The sequence below is a fragment of the Candoia aspera genome, chromosome 2 (assembly GCF_035149785.1).
Source record: "Candoia aspera isolate rCanAsp1 chromosome 2, rCanAsp1.hap2, whole genome shotgun sequence".
In the NCBI taxonomy this organism is placed as follows: domain Eukaryota; kingdom Metazoa; phylum Chordata; class Lepidosauria; order Squamata; family Boidae; genus Candoia; species Candoia aspera.
Window position 1 is genome coordinate 72,368,257 of NC_086154.1, and position 22,750 is coordinate 72,391,006.

At 40.0% G+C, this 22,750-nt stretch overlaps 1 protein-coding gene across 1 annotated transcript in view; it reads right to left on the reverse strand.

Annotated features, from left to right (window-relative positions):
• Nucleotides 1–265: 265 nt before the first annotated feature.
• The window catches only part of NDST1 (N-deacetylase and N-sulfotransferase 1), a 32,002-nt gene continuing 9,517 nt past the window's right edge, over nt 266–22,750 (reverse strand). The window contains exons 5-14 of the mRNA XM_063292180.1: nt 21,517–21,702; nt 16,102–16,230; nt 14,875–15,057; nt 14,213–14,309; nt 13,185–13,308; nt 12,178–12,352; nt 11,657–11,827; nt 8,210–8,319; nt 6,833–6,935; nt 266–4,807 (exon numbers count right to left, since the gene is read on the reverse strand). Of these exons, the coding sequence (XP_063148250.1) occupies nt 4,688–4,807; nt 6,833–6,935; nt 8,210–8,319; nt 11,657–11,827; nt 12,178–12,352; nt 13,185–13,308; nt 14,213–14,309; nt 14,875–15,057; nt 16,102–16,230; nt 21,517–21,702 (1,398 nt within the window). The 3' untranslated portion in view covers nt 266–4,687. The remainder of the gene's footprint in view (nt 4,808–6,832; nt 6,936–8,209; nt 8,320–11,656; nt 11,828–12,177; nt 12,353–13,184; nt 13,309–14,212; nt 14,310–14,874; nt 15,058–16,101; nt 16,231–21,516; nt 21,703–22,750) is intronic.

The following is a 22,750-nucleotide window of genomic DNA, read 5'->3' on the forward strand; positions in this document are numbered from 1 at the left end:
TGCTGGAAGAAAAATCTAAATTGGTAAAAAAATCTAAACTGTAAAAATACAATTGAGTAGCAACTTCTGGAATGGCTCTGGGGCTGTCCCAAGGTTCTGGCAAGAGGACTGCACCAAGTTTGGGAGCTGCAGCAGGTTGTTACTTCTGTTTCAACCATCAACCTGCTGAACTCTTTAAAGGAGCACTTTTTAAAAACTGAAGTTCAACTTCATTCTCAAAGAGACAGAGAAAATCTACACATACACAAAAAAGGCCACAAAAGTGACTAAAAACAGACAACCCCATTTTATTAGCAGTTAGTTCACCAGGACGTTACATTAGTGACAGTTTTCTGAACCCAAAATGAGTTCAAGTACAGATTAAAAATATGGGAGAAAGACTTTTAAAAATATTCCCTCCCCTTTCCTCCCTCCCACCATGAGAAAAAAAAAGAAAACCCACCCTTCCCAATGGGAAAACATACAGAATCTCATGCAAACATGACAATAGGAATTCCCAGAGTTCTTCCTTTCAACAAAACAAAAAAAGTGTCCTTCTTTAAACTCAGATTTTAACAAGTTCTCTGTTACTCAGAGTGAGTGGTGTTTTCTGACTATTGCTGATCAACTTACTAAGTGAAAAGGCAAATGTCTCCTCCTATCTCTACTGCACATTAAATCACACCAGCATTTGGGAGCAATACAAATTAATACTTTCATTACACATGTCCTAAGTTTAATTCTTTTTTGCATGTCTCACTTTGGCAGTATTCTCTACAATGTAGACTGCTACCTTGAGACGCCAAACTCACGCTTACTTTAAACGTTCTACATCATTTTGTTATTTAAGATAGTGGTGCACAGGGACAATAGTAATATTCATAATGAGAACAAACTTTTAGGTAGCAGCTACTGTTGCCTCTGTAGACTGTCTTTTAAAATAACTTCCTGAGGGCCATCCTACAGATAAGCAAGACTTGGTAGTTTGATTGGGATGTCCTGGTGCACAAAGGATGTACACAGAAAGTGTGCTCAACAATGGGAATGTAGGAGTCCCCTGTTCTTAAAACTGTGAAGAAAATTCCACACACAAAGGACAAAGAAAAATACATCGTTTTGCAGAAGATGCAACATTACAATTTCAGAGTTTTGTTTTGTTTTTTGCATTGCACTCCACTCAGAATGTATTAAACAGGATTTAAACTCTGTTGCAGAACTTTGAAGCTGTAGCAAAATCACTCAGTACTATGCCTGGGAGGCAGTTACACAGAGGGCCTTTTGTGCCTTCCAAGCCAAAATTTCTCAAAGCAAGCTTACCATTTCTGATGAATGACCCACAGCCCAAATGGACCAACACGGTCTTTTCATTACCATGCTTCAGCAGTCCCCTTTTCCTTGATGCTGCTCCTGTTTAACAATGGTTTGGAATTGACAGCCTGTCTGACCTTGTGTCTTATCTAATAAGGCTGCAGATGTAAAATGATCTGTCACTGCGTCTGCCACTAGCCTTCTTCTACATCAGTGTCTTTCAAATGTGGCAACTTTAAAACATGTGGACTTCAACTCCCAGAATTCTCCAGCCAGCATGCTAGCTGGGGAATTCTGGGAGTTGAAGTCCACACATCTTAAAGTTGCCACATTTGAAAGACACAGTTCTACATCAACAGTAGAAGTCCACATGCAGAAGAACTCTGGATGATTTGCAGCAGAAGGAGCTGTTCCATTGCAAGCTAGGTTTGCCAATAGATGCAACTCTGCTTCCTGCCCACCCCCACCCACGTTCATTCTATCTGAAAAGGAAAATGTCCGTCTAGTTAAGGGCACTGGGAAGAAAGGAACTCTTCAATGACAGCACACTTTGCTTTCAAATGCAGCAAACCTTTTCATATAGAAGGCTGCAGGTAAAATATTGTATTAATTTTAAAAAGAGAGAAGTCGAGACAATGTCATCTCCCCAGGTTTGATCTTACACATGTCTCTGTCTCAAATGCACATTAATTACTGGTATAGCTGTCTAAACAAACAGGGAGAATAAATATAATGAAGGTGAAAAGTCCCCTGTAATCAAGTCAGAGAAGAGCAATGGTAGGTCCTATAAAGAGGGATTGATAGAATTCAGAATATTAAGTCTTCAGAGAAGTCTTAAGGGGATTTGATAGTGGTCTTCCTGTACCTGAAAGCCACTATCACTATCAGTCACACAGAGACATATTCTCTACAATGACAGAGTGCAGGATGCCAGAGAATGGATTAAGATACAGAAAGGCAGATTCTGACTATTAGGAAAAAACCTCCTAAACATTGAGAGAAATTTGAATTTCCGTACAACCAATTACCCAGAGAACTGATAGGCTTCCCTTTAATGGTTATCTTCAAGTGGAGGTGAGGCGGTCAGCTACTGGGGACTCTTCAGTTTAGATAGCTGCACTAAATGGTTACACTCAATGGCCTATACAGTCTAGTTCTCTCCAACTTCCTTATTTAACTCTATGATTCTATGGAATTTCATGATCCAGTAGATGGTGCTCACACACAGGGTCAGTGGAAACTATGTACTGAAGCTATAGCTAGACGGTGATGGACTTTAGAAGAACTGGAATTGAATTCAGACAGTAACTGAAGAATTGCTAATACTGGTGTGAGAGTGACTTTTGTCCTCAACAGGGTGACTCTGACCCAGGATATCCCTTTGTCCTTTGGCAACAATTATGGGGAGACAAGATCTAAGTTAAGAAGAAACCTTTCTTGCTTCTGCCTTTTCTCCTTATATTCATCCATGGAACTGGTCCTAGTATGAAGATAGCTTCGATGAAAACCAGAACAAGGTAACTGGTCTAGCATGTTGCTTTCAGCAATTAGATTCTTTCCAGAAATCCTTAAGCAAAACAGGAAGATATTCTGGTGAAAAAAACACCAGTTATTCCTACCCCCAATTTGAAAAAGCTCTGAAAGCTTTTTGATTCCTGACATTCTAATTTATAATAAACGTTTTCTTTCCATTAGCATTACTAACAAGGTTTTTTTTTAATTATAAAAAGTATCCAACTTTGGATCAAACACTAATCAGACCAGTCCATATTCCAGTGCCTTTAATTCCTCCACTGAGATGTTTTTCAAAAGCTTCTGACTCTTGATGTGACCTCTGTCTTCCCAGCCCCATCTGGACTGCAAGTTTTACATGCCTTTCCTATGACACATCCAACACATAGCAGTACAGGACTGAATAAGCCAAATGGGGGAAAAAATGTGGTTCTATTTACCTTGTTAACATGGCTCCAAACAAACAGCAATGGGCAAGTGTGTGTATGTGTGTGTGCATGCGTGTATACACAGTACCATTAGCAGCATATTTATAAATTCCATACATACACATACACACACAAATTAACTTAGTAAACTACAATGGGTGAGTTATCAGAAATTCTCAGTCACAGTTCAATTGGACACATTGGACAGGAGGAAATAATTGAAAATGGGCAGCCACAGGCTTATCCTAAAATGATTCTAATAGAGAGACACATTATGGTGACAAAACAACCAAATCCATGGGCCATTTTTCTCTATTCTCTATAATAGCAAAAGGGTGGGAAAATAAGAACCTAATACTTGGGAATACCAACTCTAATATGTATCCCTACCCCCACTCCAAAATGCTCAGAAAGAAAGATACTAAAATACTGTTTGTTCAGTACTCAAGAGATTCAATACTCTTAAGTTGTATTTGGGGTGACCATTAGACCAAAACCTACACATGATGCTAGAATGTCATCCTCGTTTGAACAGGCAGGATGTGTGTACCGGAAGTAAAGATACTGAATGGTCTTAAACCACATCTCACATAATTGTACGTTGAAACCAGAGACAGGTCTATAAGAAGGACACAAATCAAAGTATCTCTTTGGAGCAAACTTCTTGCCAACATTGTCAGGTGAATATGCTGCTCACATTATTCATTCCACCCCTTTCCCAATATACTCCTAAATAAGAAGACAGAAAAAAAATATCCAACTGGGATAATCTAAATATTGCCAATACCAAAGTCTTCCATATAAAAACAAAGCATCTGTTTCAACTAAGAACTTGCTCCAGAACACTATCTCAGACCTATGTGGGTCTGAGCCCAAATTGCATAATTAGGTCCATGCTTGGAGCATGGCCTCCCTCTGGCTCCATGTTCACACTACCCATGTTGTTCTTTTCCAAACTCACACATGTGCAGGACTATTATTCTTGATCCCTGGTGAGTCCTTGGTTCTCTTGTGTCTTCTATCTGAAGAGAAGGAGTCAGTCTGCTGTAATACTATTCCAGATATTGGAACTAAAGTGTGAAGAAAACCCAGATCTTTATGACTCTTCTTCATCAAACAGTGGCATTACAGCCTAGGAGGCACACCTCAATACTATCAGTAAAGCTGAGCTCCTGGGCAATCTGGCAGAAATAGATGTAATAGTCCTGGCTTGGCCCTGGGGCACTGCTTGTATATCAACTCCAGTAGGTCCCAGATGGTTGCTTTCTTCCAAACTGCAATGCTAACCATGTTGGTGCTTTCTCACTGTCCCTCAAACATCTTGAATGGATATTGCTCAAAATGCTTCTTCCCTGTTGAACATCTCACATCTTATGACATTCCGTTGGCTTGGCGTAGAGGTTTGAGATCCTCCCCATGGATCCAATCTACTATTGCTTAATACAAGAGATAAGAAGCGGCTATCTAGTGTTCTGGAGTTCTTCCCGCAGCCAAGTTGGAAGTGTCTGGCCAATTTTATACAGTAGCTTGGATAGCTCTATGTTGTGGTCCCTGTAATAATCCCTCAAGAATGCTCTTGACTGCAAGAGGAAGAAAAGAACAAAGAAAAATAATTAAATACTGTGATTAAATGTAATGTAAGATGAAGATGTTACACTAGAGGGGATGGAGAAGAATACAAAGATGATCAAGGAGCAGTTGTCTCACCTGAAAAATAAAGCTTATTTTTACTTATAAAAATAAAGTAATAAACCTTGCAAAAATAAAAAATATTAGGCCGTGTTTGGTGGCTGAATATTCAATGAGACACACTACCCCATGGAGGCAATGCAGTGCCTCACTGAGTGATAAGATGACAGAATTATCCTTGATAAGCCACTTCACATTGTTCTGAGGCCTCTTTGATGCCCCAATAGCTGATTAAAAGAATGAGAAATTACTTCTGTGTATGCACAGTACATGAAAAAAAAAACCCTTTTCAACTATTGGATGAGATCTTGGAATATGCTAAAGAGCAGCAGCTTTGATTCAATTTTAGAAAGTTGGGGAACATCACCTTATGAAACAGCTTTGAAGGGGTGCTTTGCTTTGATGAAAAGTTGTGTAAAGCACCTCTTCAAAGCTTTGCAGAACCCTGGAATGCATGAATTATTAAGCCACTCAAGACATCTCCTCCATTAGCTGCCAATCAGGTCTATCCAAGACAGAGGGCAGCAATGGTACCTTCACTACTCTGAAAGGTGCAGAATGCAAAATATTAATGCTACCATATCTTTTTTCCCTAAAATCAGTGCTTGGACTACAATTCTCATTCTGCTCAGGAAAAAAATGTCAGAGGTTCTGAGATGGAAGTTACTATCCAATACGAAGACTGAGCAAACGCCATATTGCAAGTATAAGTATATACCTGAAAGTATCTGCACATCCTATTAGGTTATATAGGGTGGGTGTGCTCCAGGTCCTCTCCCTGTTGCCACCTGATGGGACCTTGGTGGCTGCCCCAGCCCTTTGGAACAGCTTCCCACCTGAGATCCGAAGGATCCCTACCCTTTTAGCCTTCCTGAGGGCTGTGAAAACCTGGCTCTTCCCCCAAGCATTGGGCTAGGAGGGGGTGTTGAGCTGTGAGGATGATTGGACTGGTGCATGGGGGGAACGGTATGTTTTTAATTATGTTTTATAGATTGTTGTGAGCCACTTAGAGTCATTGTATGAGATTTATTTACTTATTTACTTATTTACAGGACTTATATGGTCAGTAAGTAAGTAAGTAAATAAATAAATAAATGTAAATGTCAAAAAGTATAGAAGGAAGATTCTGTTTATCAAAGGAGTTGAGGATAGCCAATCCTGTTTTCCAATGGAAAACATTTGCAGCTAGGACTGACTGGTGGTAGATGAAGGTTCAAGCAGAATCAGGGCAGGGACCCAATCAAGGTAGGTTGTTTTCAACTTGGATTCAGCTCATAAATTATGGAGGGTTCTTTGTCACTCAACAGAAAATAGCACCCAATCTTAGTTATAATCCCAAAACTGCAAAGTGTAAGATGGTTCTAAACCATTATCCTATGGAAAAAGGTAAGTTTTTAATAGATAGTATGAGACAAGAAAAGATCAAAAGCAGTATGTTGTGTTGATTTAACTCTTCCTCTCCATATACCTACAAGCATTCAAATTTAGCGTCTATTTGCTGCAAGTATCATGGAAGCAGATGCCCCTCATCTATGGTGAGATCTTACCCTTTAGCAGAAAAGCTCTAAATTCAAGAATCATCTTGGCAAGGCTAATCTGTACAGTCTAACTGCCCATCTGGGAATGACTCATAAGGAATGCCTAAGTAGGGCCACATCTTATCTTGCAGTAGTTTGTGAATGATGATCTTGGGGACAAATCTAAGTGACTGGACTGCATATGTTTCATAAATTCATAGCCTTACTGCAGTGGCATGGAGGGGAAACAGCTTTCACTAAGCACAGAGCAAAGGTTAGTGGGGCTTCTGTCCTTACAAAGTGAGATCAGCCAGTTACCTGGTTGCACAACTGTGCCAATATCTTCTAAGAACAGCAGCAGAGAAATGCCCTCGTGAAAGCTGCATTTTACATACTTACATCCAAATCCATCTCTGGGTATTTTCTTCCTTTGCTTTTCCCCAAGCACTTGGTCTTCCCGCCATCTAATAGTTGGCACCAGAATCCTTTTTTGAGATCAAACCTATCACAAATCACAAAGATGATGATACACAAATGATCCATGTTTTGGAACTGGAATTACTTATTTTATACATGCCATAATTATGTATACTTAAATACGGAAACTGACTTTCCTGGTCAAAATGAGATTTGTTTTATCAGACATACGGAATGACCAAATTACACTATTCCTCTGCTACAAGAGTCAACAGCATTGGAAGGGAGGGAATAAATTCCTATGCTTTCAAATTTTTCTACTAATCTGCTAATTCCAATGATTTTTAAATGCATTGTGTGATGGTCCTGAGGCTAGGCATAAATGGCTTCTTGTCCTGAATTTAGAAAACACACACGTTTATATTTTTTAAAAAACCCTGAATCTTAAGTCATGCACTAGGATTTGCACTCCACAGAACTATTTACAAATGCAAATGCTCTGAAGGAAAGGGTTAATACCTACTGATTATAAAATGCCCCACAGCTCTGAACAAGAAAAAGACAGTTTCTGTGGATTTCAAAGGCACTCTCCACACTAATGTATCTGAACAGTAGTCTAATAACTTGTCTTATTTGTGCAAGTGCTTGTAGATTTCTCTCTATATATCTATATCTATACAGTATATATCCATCCATATCCCCTTCATGGAAAGGAAATGAGACGTGGAGAAGTGACTGGAAGAGAGCATGCTTATCCTACCCTACCCTACCCTACCCCACTCTAAATCACTCCTCTCAAGAATTCAGTTTCCTGTGTTTGAATCTCTACCAGGGAAGAAGCTCCTCGTGAATGTGTTTGCAAGAAGGTAAACAGCAGGTGGGAAATTGATCCCTGAAACACTTTCCCTGGAGTGAGGATGGAAAAGATGGTTACTCCTGTTACATCCATGTGTGTATGATATGTACCTGGAAAGAAGCCCACAGTGCTCTGTTACAGACAGTCAGGGACCCATGCACAACAGGTTATGTTCAAAGTGCTTTATGCATTTGCTACAGAAAACAGTATTTAACTATCAAGATTCTGCATCTTTATTGCTACTGAAACCAGGGTAGAACACACTCTTATTCCTACACACTGCAGTCTACTATAATCCTTTGGCAGGACAGATTTCAAAGCTTCAGAGCAGTCTTGATATCTGCAAAATGGAAGGAAGCCAGTACCCCAATCATCCAAACAGAACCAGCTCATCAACTGCCAAGGAGAAAATGCATGTAATGTGAGGGGTCCAAGCAAGTAGGATAAATGCTGAAAATATATTCAAAGATTATACTCAATGAGAGCAGATGGGATGGACTCACGCTAGAGTTTTATGATAATCTATGATGTTGGTCACTCCAAGAAATTTCTGGACTGTTTCCATTACTTTGGCTGGTTCTGTGCGTAGCCGCTTGCCATCCAGAACAAGAATCTGAAAGACATTTTTAAATAGGTATGTATGTATGTATGTATGTACGTACGTATGTATATATAGATCTAGCCCCTTAGGTTCCTCTCTTATACAAAACGTACTTCAGCCCAACTGCAATATATAGCACTAGAAACAGAGATACTTTCACTCCTCAGCGACAGTAATGGAGCAAATCAAAATAAGAAATAAATCCACATCTGTTTTCCCTGGAACAGAATGGAAGCAGTATTTCAGGATTGTGGGAATTTGTATTCCATTTCTATTATACCCTAGCCCAAGAGCACAGGAAGGACAAATAGCATAGGAAAGCTACATAATGCTTTAACTTAGTGAACAAAGTATTCCCAAACTTATGGTACCATAGTGGGCACACATATGGTCTCTCAATGTGTTGACCTGCCCAACTATTTTTGAGCCCCCACTAAAATCTGTTAACTAAACCAAAGTCATTTTCCTAAGCTGGTATTTCCTAATTTAAACCTAAGATGATGAATCATATCAACTGTTCTATCTGGCTTAAAATTCATTTCACTGATTACAAGGAGGATGACCCTGAATATAAGATGATTCCCCCCACCAAAGAAGAGTAGTCAGAAAAAAGAGTTATAAACACACACAAAAATATGGCAATTCCTATCTTCCTCAGCCTTAAAAATTTAAGCCAACTTCAGCCAAAGCCAATCTTGGAGACTTCCCTCTCTCAAATAAAAGTATGCATTTATTTGTTAGATTTCTATCCTGTCTTCCATTCAGGAGTTCAAGGGGCTCCTCTCTCCTCCCATTTTACCTCACAGCAACCCTGTGAAATAGGTTTTGTGCTTTATTTAGTGTATTGTTAAGGTACTTCCACATGGGCTTTTTGCACCTCTCCAGATCTGTTCTCATATCACAATCTGGGTTCAGCACCTGAGTTAATTTATTTCTAGCTCACCTGCAATGAATCCCAAATCAGAAAAAATAGGTGTTTGGGTTTGCCACTGTAAAGGCCTGCAGAGTTTGTAGGCAGTCTGCTTTCTCATTGTTAGGGATGACTGCTTCACCCCATCTCCCAGCATATGTTTATTTTGGGGTTTTAAAGGGGAAAAGTGCTTGTTGGCTTCATATATCCCTGTTATTGCAAGTGACCAGATTTTCTTTTCTTTTCTGCATATAGTCACACTGCATATAGCACACTGCTATATGGTTCTATGCAAAATGGAGCAATGGCGGAACAAGTATGTGAACAGCCAGGCTGCTTCATTTTTTTTCCCTTAGCAACTGTCTCACAGAGGTGCTAGCAATTTATTTTGAGGTTTCTTCCCTTTCGTGGAAAGTGAAGAGAGAGATTTCTGTTGTTCCATGACTGTGTTTCTTTTGCTTCCTCACAAGCAACCTTCAGTGGCTTGCTCCTGTTGCATCATTAAAATGTATCTCCCCTTCTTTCACTCTAGCTTCTGCAGCAACATAAACCATACTTACAATTACTGAGAAAATGCCTGAATGCAAAATTGCTAGTGTGCTATCCTTTCATCATTACCAGGTAGCAAGAGGAGTTTAAATGCAACTGTGGAATTATGGCTTGAACTCTTCCTTATAGGAGACTGATAAGATTTTCCCTTCCTTTCTCTGCAAACATGCATAATTTATTCTGGAAACATGGAGGGAATGAGAACCGTTTATTTTTTTTGCACCGCATGAGGGTTGATGGGGTTTTTGTTGTTCCAGGACCTGCATTAGTTAGGAGTAGGGCACTGACTGAACAATGTGTTTTGCACCCTCCTATTAGGTAAAGGTAAAGGTTTCCCTTGACGTAAAGTCCAGTCGTGTCCGACTCTAGGGGGCGGTGCTCATCTCCGTTTCTAAGCCTTGGAGCCGGCGTTGTCCATAGGACACTTCCGGGTCATGTGGCCAGCATGACTCACGGAACGCCGTTACCTTCCTGCCGAAGCGGTACCAATTAATCTACTCACATTTGCATGTTTTCGAACTGCTTGGTGTGCAGGAGCTGGGACTAGCAACGGGAGCTCACCCCGCCACGCGGTTTCGAACCGCCGACCTTCCGATCGGCAGCTCAGCGGTTTAACCCGCAGTGCCACCGCGTCCCTACCCTCCTATTGGTTAGCTGCAAAAAGAACACTGACATGGTGCTTTCTGTCTGTTCTCCGTGTTTGCAGGTTGGTAGAAATGAAGATGATCATGGATTGGCTTCAAACTGTTTGTGGAGAGATTGATCATTATGCTATAAAAGGCTCAGGAGCCTAAGGTTGTGAGCATGTGTTGAGATGACTGACTGACTGACTGACTGACTGACTGACCTGACTGACTGACAGACAGACAGACAGACAGGCAGACAGACAGACAGACCGTTGCTTATCCCCCTTTCATTTCACTTCTGTCCCAGCATATGGTAGTATCTGGTTGACCCTGTCTGGGTTTGGAAGTTAAGCAGTGTCAGGTGTGATTTAGAGTTAGTTGGAAGACCACCAGGGAATGCCAGAATGTAAGTTAGATTGGTAAGACTAAAAGCTTCCAAGAAGAAGACAATAGAGAGCCATTTCTATCCCTGAGGTTATCAGAAATGGATCTCAGCTCCAATCATTAGATTTTTACTTTACCTCACCTATGGAAAAGGGCTTTGAAATGCAATTACAGCATAAGTTTTTAACTGAGAGTATTTTGGGGGCTCACTTGCTTGGCTTTATTCTATATGGGATCTTTAAAAGGTAACCGGAATGTTACCTGCCTGTGGAGAGCTGCTTACCATCCCCATGATTGTAAGCTTGTGTGTGGGTATATACTGCCTTTAAGATGCAACACTGACTGTAATTGTCACAGGATGGAATAACAGTCTGCTTTTTAAGTACTATATCAACCCATGAAGGACATTCGCATTTTGTGGCCAGAAGCAAGATTTTTTTTAAAAGTTCACCATGTAATTAATGGATTTCTTTCTTAATATTAAAAAAAGATGAAGATAATGTTGGAGTAGTAGGATTTTTAATACATCCTGATGCTGGCCAGCAGACAAAGTGCACAGCTGCAGCTTTCATTCTCTTAACTTCAAAATAAAACTCAGGTATGGTGATTTTTTTTTGCTGCCCTATTCTCAAGTGACCGCACAGGATAATAGTATTACCATGGGAAGGAACCAAGTGTTTCACCCAATTCCCAGGGAGCCTCTTCACAGACTATCAGAGCCATGTGGAATCCACTTACAGTGAATTCCAACAGATACATCTTCTGTAAGAATCAAAGAGGATGTAATATATGGCTGTATATATAAACATTATGTTTCATAAAAACCTCTCCCCCTTTTGTTTTTTGGGAAGGTAAAACTGAGGATTCGTGACTTGCCTACCTGACTGGCATGGAAATTATTCAACCAGCGTTCAATATGGGTAGCATACCAGCCTGGTACTAGGCAACGGTTCTGTAAGGTCCGAAGCTTCTGAGAGGTCTCAGGTCCAGCTGTGATCACCTCATGAAAGGTGTACTTCAGGGCAACTGGATCATCATGTGCCCGCTGATGCTATTAAGAAAGAAAAACATGTTGTGAGCCTGCTACCGAACAGCCACAAGAGGCACTCAAAGAAGCTGCAGGGGAAAGAGAGGAAGACACAGAGAAATAGACAGCAATAAAGGAACACACAGGACTGTGTAGAAGGCAGGACAAATTGAGGCACAGCACATCTAGAAAGCTGAATTCCAATGGTAGACGGAAACTGTTGCTTCAGAGAGCCCTGCAGACTGGGGGGCAGGCAGGAAAAGCTTATCTAAAGACATAAGAGCTGCTGTTATTATATTTAATATCTATATAACTTTTCCACCAGTGAATAGTGCTCTAGGTCAAGAAGACACCACCACAATGGAGCGGCTTACCTGATACCAAGAGTAGGCCCGATCTGCAGGATTGATGAGGATGGTGATTATTTTGGCCTTGGAAAGCAATGCGGCAGCCCGCCTTGGTGTTACTTCTGAATCAAAGTAATTGGCACTCTTCTCAAAATAGAAATCAGAAGTAGTGTTGGAAGGAATGGGGAAAAATTCCATATACCTTAAGAAATGTCAGCAGCAGAAAGGGAAAAACAGACCAGGTGAAGCAATGCCGAAATAGTTTCAGGTCCTTCCCCAATTTCAATTGTTTATGCCAATTTAAACAGAACAAGGATTAAGACACATCAAAGGATTGTTTCCAGCCCCAAACCATACTAGTCAAGACATTTAATAGAATGTGACTGATTTTAGAACTTAAGTCTAAGCAACCAATGAAGCATTCTTCTGGGTCAAAGAAATAACAGACTGCAATTTATTACATTTAGGGAAAAGATTCACCATAGAGCAAACGCAGCATGAACTACTGAACACAAGGCAGACAGAGCAGCAATGGTGTTGATCACCATTCTTCCCAAGCAGACAGGAATAAATAGTAAGGAGCTCATTTTGAGAAGGAGGGGGAAATGTTGCAACAGACATTGAACACAAAACCCTGTTTTCCTCGCTCACACCATAGCCCAGCAGAATTAACACATTCACAGGACATCACTGCAGAAACGTGGTGCAAGAATCAGATAAAACTTGTGTAACAATTCTGTGTTTCATGCTTACAGGGATGGTCTGCTGACAAAGTCGTTCAAGCAGCCTTACCAGCCTAAATATGCATATTTCTTCCACAATCTAAATCCAAAGGAAAATTTGTTTGTCCCTTGCTTGCTAGATGTCTGTTTTACTTTCAGAAAACTCCGGCAAAATAGATTAGAAAAAAGATGACCCCGCTGCAAAGTGGTTCTTGATTCCTTCACAGTGTCATTATGAGCCAGGCTGTAAACACAAGGGCAGCTCCTCATTCACCCACCCCAGCACAGAAGCTGCTACAAACGGAAGCCTACCAGTCAATGCCCTTGTGGTAGTTATGTCCGTTGAAGAACTGGATCTCTTCAAAGGTCTCTGAGCTGGGATAGTTACTGCTCAGGTCAGGGTGCATCCCCAGGAAGAGATAGAGGGCAGTGGTACCTTTTCATGGAAGAAGAAAGGGAATGGGGGAGGGAGACAAAGAGCTAAAAACTGCTTTTCCTTGCTTTTCTGCCAAGCTTCTGGCAGCTTTATACTCTAGATCAGTGTTTTTCAATCTCAACATTAAGGTCTGTGGATTTCAACTCCCAGAATTGAAAGCACGCTGGCTGAGGAATTCTGGGAGTTGAAGTCCACACACCCTAAGGTTGCTGAGGTTGAGAAACACTGCTCTAGATTATGTGGGCTCTTGCACTTACAAGGATAAGTGGATTTGGTATCTTCAGTTCTCAATAAAAGTGTTGAAAACCAGTATCTGGTACTCCAGTGCATTTTTCAATTACAGCATATGGTGATATTTTATCCTACTATATAAATAAATGGCCTTTTTAACAGCTATCATCTCACAGGCAGGAAAAAAGTGAACTCATATGTAAAGCCTGAGCATTTAACTTATATTTCTTATGTCTGTCAGCCCTATAGACTTTGGCCAAATATTATCAGATTCAATTACAGTATATTAAATGTTTTTGGCAGTTGTTTCCCTTGCTCACTCTGTAAAAAAAAAATGGGTTGAAGGGAGGATGATAGTTTATTTTAACTCAGTTTCCTATGTTGAACCATGAACACTTATTGGTGATGACAAATGGCATGAATAGTAACTGTTCAATGGCTCAAAAATTTTACTCACCATTATTTGGAACAGCCAATTCTCCTCACCTTGACAATAGGTTTAAGACTGTGTTTGCTTACTCTAATAAGCCATAAGTGATCTGTTAGGTTTTGGCCTAGTGGATTGTACAAGCTCAGTGAATTGTGGTTTATTTCATGTATCATGTTTTAAAATGATACTGTAATCTAATCGTTGTGATAGATGTATTCAAGCATACGTCAGTTACTGCCATACCTGTCTTCTGAGGACCAATAATTAGCAGCTTGGGGAATCGATCACAAGTCTTCTCTTTGGACCAAATATCCTTGTGGCGTTTGTCCTCACAAGGATCCTAAAACATGACAATATGCTGGGAATCAGCCAGGGCATCCATGGCAACAGGGTTTTCATACCCCGACTGTCTGACTGAAGAAGTCCCTTAAAAGCCAGCAATTTCAGGTAATAGGAGGAAGATACCATCTTCTTCTCCACTAGTATGCTAGGTCTGCTCCACACTTTGGATGCTATAGGTTTTTGTGGCTTTCCTCTCTTAAAAGGGAAGAAAAAAATTACTCTTTTCAAACCCAGGCCCTCCTTCTCCAGGAGGCCAATATTATGATCTAATCATCAGAATACCCTTTCTGAAATCAGATGTGCAACTGAAAGAGGTGATCAGACCAGGTGTGTTGCTCATTAAACAGAAAGAGGCAAATCTTCTGCATACTGTTGCAGGTCCTCCACCACTACACATTTCACTGAATGTTACTTCATATCTGCCACTCTTGCTGGGGAGTATTATGTAACAGACAACTACTCGCCCAGATTTTCAAACCAAGAAAAAGACAAAACAGTAGAACAAGTGGAAATGTTCTTGATGCATTTTGCAATGCAGGCCCAGGGAGGCAGTTAATGCACACCTGCCAAAGGGGATCTTTTTCTTCGGAGAATATCTGGAAATACTTCTGCGCCAGCTGCACAGGTGGCAATGTCTGTAACTTCAAGTTAGTCCAGGAGTTCAGAAAACGGACTAAATGTCTAAAGGTGTACAAACCCAGACGGTCATTTCCATAATTGGAGAGGTGAGTCATAAAGATACTGATCTGTGGAGAGGAGAGGAGAGGAAAAAATCATAGATCATTATGGTTACCATTTTACTTCAGGGATTTCTTGCAGTGAAATACTAACCACTCATTCGCAAGTGAACAAAACATACATACTGTAATTGTCTGTGAACTAACTAAAAACCACAAAAATGCTTTCCTGAATTGAAGGCCATGCTGCTCTTGTCAGCTAGCCAAACATCCAAAAGAAGTACAAAAGTCTGGCCATGATGGAGGAAAAAAACCTTTATATTTAGGATTGGAAGTAAACTATCTTTGAATAATAGAAAGTCCATCTTCCATTAATTCACTTTGATTTTTTAAAAACGGCTTCTCCTTTACTATTTATCTACCATGTTTTCTATAGAGAACAGCATATCCGGGAGCTAGTACTGCGTTTTTAGAAACATCCAGGCTGATCAGCATACCTTGTGGCAGTATGTTCCATAAGCGAATTAAATGCTGAGTCAGAGTGTTTTCATCTAGTGTGAATTTCCTACCAACTTCAGTTAGTTTCCCCTCAGTTCTCATTTCCATTGATTTCAGAAAAAAAATATTTACTTGACAGAACTCAGAACTGTACACCAGTTTTTTTCAACCTTGGCAACTTTAAGATAGGTGGACTTCACCTCCCAGAATTCCCCAGCCAGCTGTGCTGCTGTACACACTTACTTCTTTCTCAGGTTCTTACCATAAATTCTTCACTGTGTCCATACCACATAATAAACTTTAATAGATCAGGTAATTATCCAAATGATATTACTGTTCATGGCTCTTGCTTAATTCTTATGCATAAGCCCTTTGAGCTTCTGAATCACTTCTGAATCATATTTATCTATCTATCCATCCAAACACACATACACCAATTCTATCCTACATATATATACACACATACATACTTTTCTGAAAATTATTCAGCTCTAGAACTTATCAACTCCAGAACCTTTCAGTAGCTAATTAATTTTTTATTTATTCATTGCATTTATATCCCGCCTTGTCTTTGCTGCAAGGATTCCGTCCAGTGGTCCTTGAATTAACACTTACAGGATTAAGGAGAACAGTCAGAAAAAGCTCGCCTCCATTGATGATTTTATCCAATTCACCAGAGCCACCTGGGTATTCATTATAGAATATAGTATGTGTGAATAACCCACAAGTTTGCCGTGGAAGAACCTAGCAAGAAATGGGGGAAAAAAACACAATTAGCAAACTAAAAGGAATCTAAATCCACTGCACTACTTCTTACAAATCCCAGCTAAGTCATTCACGGTGCCCTGAATTTCCTAAGAATGAGTTACAGGTTACTTGACCAGTATTACCTTATTATGCACTGCCATCTTCTACAACTATTTTACACTGCCTAATTACTACACTGACAACAAAGGTCCGCATAATTAAAGCAATGGTATTCCCCATAGTAACATATGGCTGCAAGAGCTGGACTATAAGGAGGGCTGAGAGAAGGAAGATAGCTGCTTTTGAACTGTGGTGTTGGAGGAAAATTCTGAGAGTGCCTTGGACTGCAAGAAGATCAAACCAGTCCATCCTCCAGGAAATAAAGCCAGACTGCTCACTTGAGGGAACGATATTAAAGGCAAAACTGAAGTACTCTGGCCACATAATAAGACAGAATACCCTGGAGATGCTGATGCTAGGGAGAGTGGGGGGCAAAAGGAAGAGGGGCTGACTAAGGACAAGATGGATGGATGACATTCTAGAGGTGATGGATTCGACCTTGGGGGGGAGTGGGGGCTGGCAACAACCAACAGGAAGCTCTGACGTGAGCTGACCCATGAAGTCATGAAGAGTCGGAAGCAACTGAATGAATAAACAACAGTTACTACACCACTTCCCCCCAAAACATGCAGGACCATAGAGCATATAGGACTGAGGAATCCCACCACAGAAATAGGTACGCTCAACAGGTCTCACACAAAGTCATTCCATCATATTTAGAAAGCCTGCATTAATTCCTTCTAACAGACATTTGGGTCTTGGGTCTTGTTTTCAATGCTTCTAAAAACAAACTTTCTATCATTTTGTATTCACTTTTTACTGACTTCAGGGGTGGAGAAGTCTTCATGCCTGTGAGTGGAATTGGTCCTGGACCATGATACTGGGGCATACATTTCACACATAAAAGCAGTCATTCGTATAAGTGCATAACTGTTCTTTCTTTCTTTCTTTTTCTTTCTTTCTCTCTCTCTCTCTCGTACACCCCCCCTTCAAGCCCACCAGCTCAGCAAGCAAGACAGACTGAGTGCCTGTTTTAGCACCTCTAAACTTTAAAGGAGAGAATATATTAATTTCCAATCTGCTGCAGAAAGGAAATAAGCCCCAACTCCCATCCCTACACTGTGGGAAGGAAAGGAGCTTGCTAAATGGAAAATCAGAGTTCCCTAATATCTGATTTATGTTAAATTTATCAGGCTAAAATATGCTTCATTATGCTTTAAAGGGGACACTGGGGTACAGAGAGCCTCTGAAGCTGATAGAGTTGATTATAAATACAAAAATGAATACATTTTCAAATATTTCATTAGCTGTCTAATTTAAGGAGCAGCAAAACGTCTGTCTTGAGGTGTCTACTTTTTTCTGCTGAGGGTCTCTGTTTATGCATGATTTTCATGAGTTCCACTCTATACGTAAGCTATTGCTGAAGTACTCAAGCGCTGCTTTATTTCTGGTTTGGTGTAAGTCCTATAGTGCTGGGTCAGCAGTTTGCCTCCCTGACCTAGTTCAGGGCACTCTAGGCAGGATCCTGAAGTGTGCGGAGCTATGAAATAACCTATATTCCATACTCGTATTAGGCACTACAGCAGGGGAGACTGGAAAAACTAGATACATAACTGAGATCACTTGCTTTGCCTTGGCAAAGCCACTGCCTGTCACAGCCTGACCTATTTCAAATGCTGCAGGAAGACTAAACGTACATTCTGAGACTCTCGGAGAAAGGGTACTGTCATGTTCATCGTTCCAATGGTTTGCATACATCGTAACCTTTCGCATGTCATGATCCGTGTCTACCAGCGCGGGGTGGGGAGGTTCAGTCCTGCCGGGGCGTTATCTCTCTGCTGCCCTGCAGGAATGTGTTTGGGTTATGACATGTATTCAAGGTTGCTTTCCCAGGCCGATGTGTGACGCTTGCCGACGCACGGGAGGGGGTGGTTGCGAGGCTGGGGTGAGGGGCGGGATCGGCTTGGAGGCGAGGGTTTTTAGTTTGCATTTGGCGCGCTTTTGCTTATTCTCAGCTTTCTTTGCATTGCATACTATCCTTTCAATAAATCAGTTTTATTCACTAAACTCTGGTGAGACTGACTTCGTTGGGATAAGGCAATCATTACAGGTACAATATGCATCTGGTACATGCATTTGGTGGGCAGTATGAGGACGACAGAGGAAAGAAACTTTGTTCCAGTTTCTTCTTTCCCGAGGGAGAAAAATATCTTCCTATGTTCATTTTATCCTTTTTTACAAGTCTGAGAAGAGAGGCAAAGTACACAGCAGCTGCTCCTTTTGACCTGATTAAACTATCTCAGGAAAAAAAAAATCACCAATCGCCATCAGAAACTTTCCTGAACAGTATGCAGTCCATCATAACAACAAGGGCAGGCCCTGGGGAAAATTCGCTAAATGATTAGCCCCTTTTTGTCCTCACTAGGGATTATTTAAAAGGCCATACACTTGGAAATTGTAAAGGATTCCTTAGGTTCAAGCATTCTTATCTGCTCTAGCTAAATTTTGTTATAATTTTCTATTGTAAAGTAATATGGTCTCGGTCTTTCGCTCTCTCTCTAGAATTGAACACAGAACTTCAGATGGTTTTCAAGTAGCAGTTATGAAATTCTAGCTGAAACTAACAGCAATGTAACTAGATAGAAGTCTTCCTCTAAGGTAAGTTGTATAAGTTGTATTAAAAATGTCAAAAGCATATTACTGAAATTGTGTAAGATTTCTAACACATGCAGTTAGCTAATTTTCTTACAATAGCTGTACGCTGCTCAAAAATATGCAAAAGTCAGATTCAAGATTGTATTAATAATTTTGTAATAGAATTTCCTTGAATAAATAACGTGAAAAGCTCCATATATCCTTTTCCCAACTTTTCTTAGAAGGTACGTTTGCCCACCTCTTGTTTTAACTATGCTGTTTTCTAATTACAACTTTTAGTTACAAACTTCTTAGCATCTGGATTATCCTGAATACTCCATTTCTGTATCAACAGAGTTCTTGAAGTGCAAGCCACTCCCCATCCCTATTACCTACTCTCAATGCAGTTCACCATCTATAAAAAACCATTAAGAGTGTCCCTCCCTAGCTGTCAAACTGGTGTCCTCAACTGATCCATCTGGATCACATCCTAAATAATAGAAAGGTTTTGAGAGGTATAGTGAATGATATCGGTGTAAACTAGATTTAGTTCTTTTCTGTCTCTCTTATCTCCTGACTTTAATTTCTTTTGCTTACTATTTCTTACCTTTTTTGTTTTTGTACTTTGCATATGAGGATAAAGGGAATCGCATGATGGGCAAGTATGCACATATGTACTTAAGAAACGAAGAACCTCTCTCTACCTTAAAATAGGTTTGGAAGCTACAGACAAGTGGATATGTAAAAAAGTTGAAATTGAATCCAGACAAGATGGCAATCATTCTAGTGACAAATGACCATATTAAACCAGAAAACCTCTGTAAATCCTTCTGATTAGGTAAAAAGCCTGGCCACAACCTGGCCCTGGTATTTATTTTTTCTGAAAAACAGTTAAAAGCTGTTGGTAGAAGTGTTGTTTTCCAACTGCAGCTTCTCCCCACCCCCCGCCCACAGCCCACGTATAGGACAGAATGTTCTACATCAGTCCAGGCTGCCGTAGCATTTACTGATTTGCACGCTGCAATTCACTCTACGTGAGGGTGCCGTTGTGGAGCACTCAGAAGCCTCAGCTGGTAGCACACAGCTGTCCATCTTGCATCAAGTGTTGGAAACAGGTGCATATTCAGCTAATTTTGTGCCAGTTACGTGTGGCTGCCAATGTGCTTTTAGGCATAATTCCACATAATATTTTTATTCTTTAATGCTCTACATGACCTGGGACACTAATGTTTTGAGAAATGCCTTTCCTAGATGAGTCTCCTGTTGCATCCTTGCATAGGCTCTTACAACAAAGACCTGTTGGAAAATTCTGTCCAAGAGTTCAATAAAGAATGATAAAATCACTGTTTTTCATTTGGTCAGTGACTGACAGGTAGGTTAAAAGAAAATCTTTCATGTAAATTACTTTAAACTGTATTCACACATGATACATGAGTAGCCTGATGAATATATATTTTTAATTTATGAAGTTAAAAATAGCTAATGGCAGTGATCTTTAACTGTGGTCCTCAGACCACCACATGGTCCACATTCACAGCCAGCTGGCCAGAGTCTGCTCACTCTCTAACCCATCTCCCCATATTCAGGCAGTTGGTTTGCAAAATGAATAAATGGCCGAGCGCTAGTTCATTGAAATGAACTTGTGATAATACAAGTAGCAATATGAGTACTAAAATTCACAAATACCAAAAAAATCAAAAGTAGTTACCACTGAGTCCACATGTGCTGCACAAAGCAGAAGAGTCATTTTGCACAAACGACCCAAAAGAAGAATGTGAATAGGAAACAAAACAACAAGTATCTAAAAAGGGACTGAAGATCCACTTGCCCTTAGCTCCTGAGTATATAACAGATTAAAACAATCTTGCTCTTTAATCCATTCAAATGATTACAGACCCTTGTCTTGAATACTGAAAAATATTCCTGACCAGCAAGTTTTTGCAAAGAGATGTTGTACTACAGCATTGTGTATATAAAATAATTCAAATGGTAAATAAATAATTTGGGATTAAATTTGGGTACAACATTTAGTTTATAAGGGCTTTTAAGTATGGAAGGGACTGGAGAGCATAGACAAATGCAACTACAGGTAATCCTCGCTTAACCGACTGCCCTGTTTAGCGACTGTTCAAAGTTACGACTTCACTGAAAAAGTAACTTTACAACTGGTCCTCATGCAGCATCCATGCAGCCACATGATCAAAATATTAATGTTAATAAGCATAAGGTTGCTTATATTTTACATCTAGAGCTGAATGTAGCATTGATACATTGATGCAAAATGCATTACATTGATTGTTATATAATAAAGGTTTCTATCTTAAGCTTAATACAAGGTTTCCACTGTATTGTTACCTGTTGGTGTTTCTGCATATTAGAAAAAAAGAAAAAAAAATAGAAAAAGAAAAGATTTTTAAAAAAAATATTTCTAACTTCCCACTTCTTTATACCTTGTGGTATAAAGGGTTAATTCCATGACTTATGTTTAGTATTCTATAAAGTGATCTTGGAAAAAACAATCTGTTTAAATTCATTGGTGTACCAGGAAAGGATTAACGACGTTAACAGGCTGGTATCTTTTCTACTGACCATGATTCCACTGTGAATAAACCCTCGTCGGTAGCGGGCTGGTTTGAGATGAGGATATTCTTCGGTGCTTGTTACTTTGATCCCCCACACCTGCTTCCATGCCTCATAGAGCTGCACGTGGACTGGGTACACCCCTGAATGATGGGGTGCCACTGCATATCCCATATCTGTGGGGATGCCGTGTTCCTAAGAGGAGGGAAAGCATTCATAGTTGTTATCATCTACTGCTAACAGACAAATTTTAATGAAATAATTCCACTGCAAATGAGAAGAGCCAGACTTTCATTTACTTCTTTATCTTACTTATTCTATACAATCCAAACAGTCAGAATTCTACTTTAAGACATAGTTCAAAGCGTATCTTGCTGAGTTAGTTAGAACATCAGGGAGTGGACTGAGTAACTAGCATTACATCTTCATACCACTAACAAGTATCTTTTACAGGCAATTTTTAAAGAGAGTAATTTCATAAGGTCAGATAACTACTGTGCTGAAAGATGCTTGGAATTATTTAGCAAGAGCACTGGAATTAAAAGATTGTATGAATAAACTGCAAACTGTGTTTGTTTTTCAATGGGAAACGGTATACTACTATTTTAAACATACATCTCCTGCATCTGGAGGCGCTCAGCAAACAAATATGAATAAGCTTAATGTTAACACTTCGTTAAATTAGAACAGATAAAAGAGGACAGTGCATTAGCAAAATCTGGGGAGCACCAAGAGGAAATCATACTAAACTAGAAAAATGCTAATATGGAACTGAGCCACTTAGAGATACCCTAAGTTTCAGTGAGAACACTATTTGTCTCTGTGTGTCCTTACTAGCAAAAGGCACATTCTAGGCAACCACTGCACTGACAGCAATATTGAGAACTCACATGCAACACAACCATCAGTGTGGTTCTGGAGAAATTAAGTTTTGGGGAGAATAGCTACTCAGTAACAAAATCCCAATTTAAATTTAAAACAGAGACTTGTGGGCAGTAGTATGCTATTTACTAGAACCATACATTAAACACATTTTTGAATGGTGTCACAGGAACCGTTATTTGTTTGTAGCAAATGTGAAAAGTAAAAAAAAAAAAATCTAGTTGGCGATCAGTAGCTAGAGGAGACACATAGAAGGACGATTTTTTTTTTTATCCCGTTACAACCTCAAACTGTGTGCTGCAGTGCCCGGGGGCACCACAGTGTATGCAGAACACAATTTGGGAACTACTAGCAGCACCGT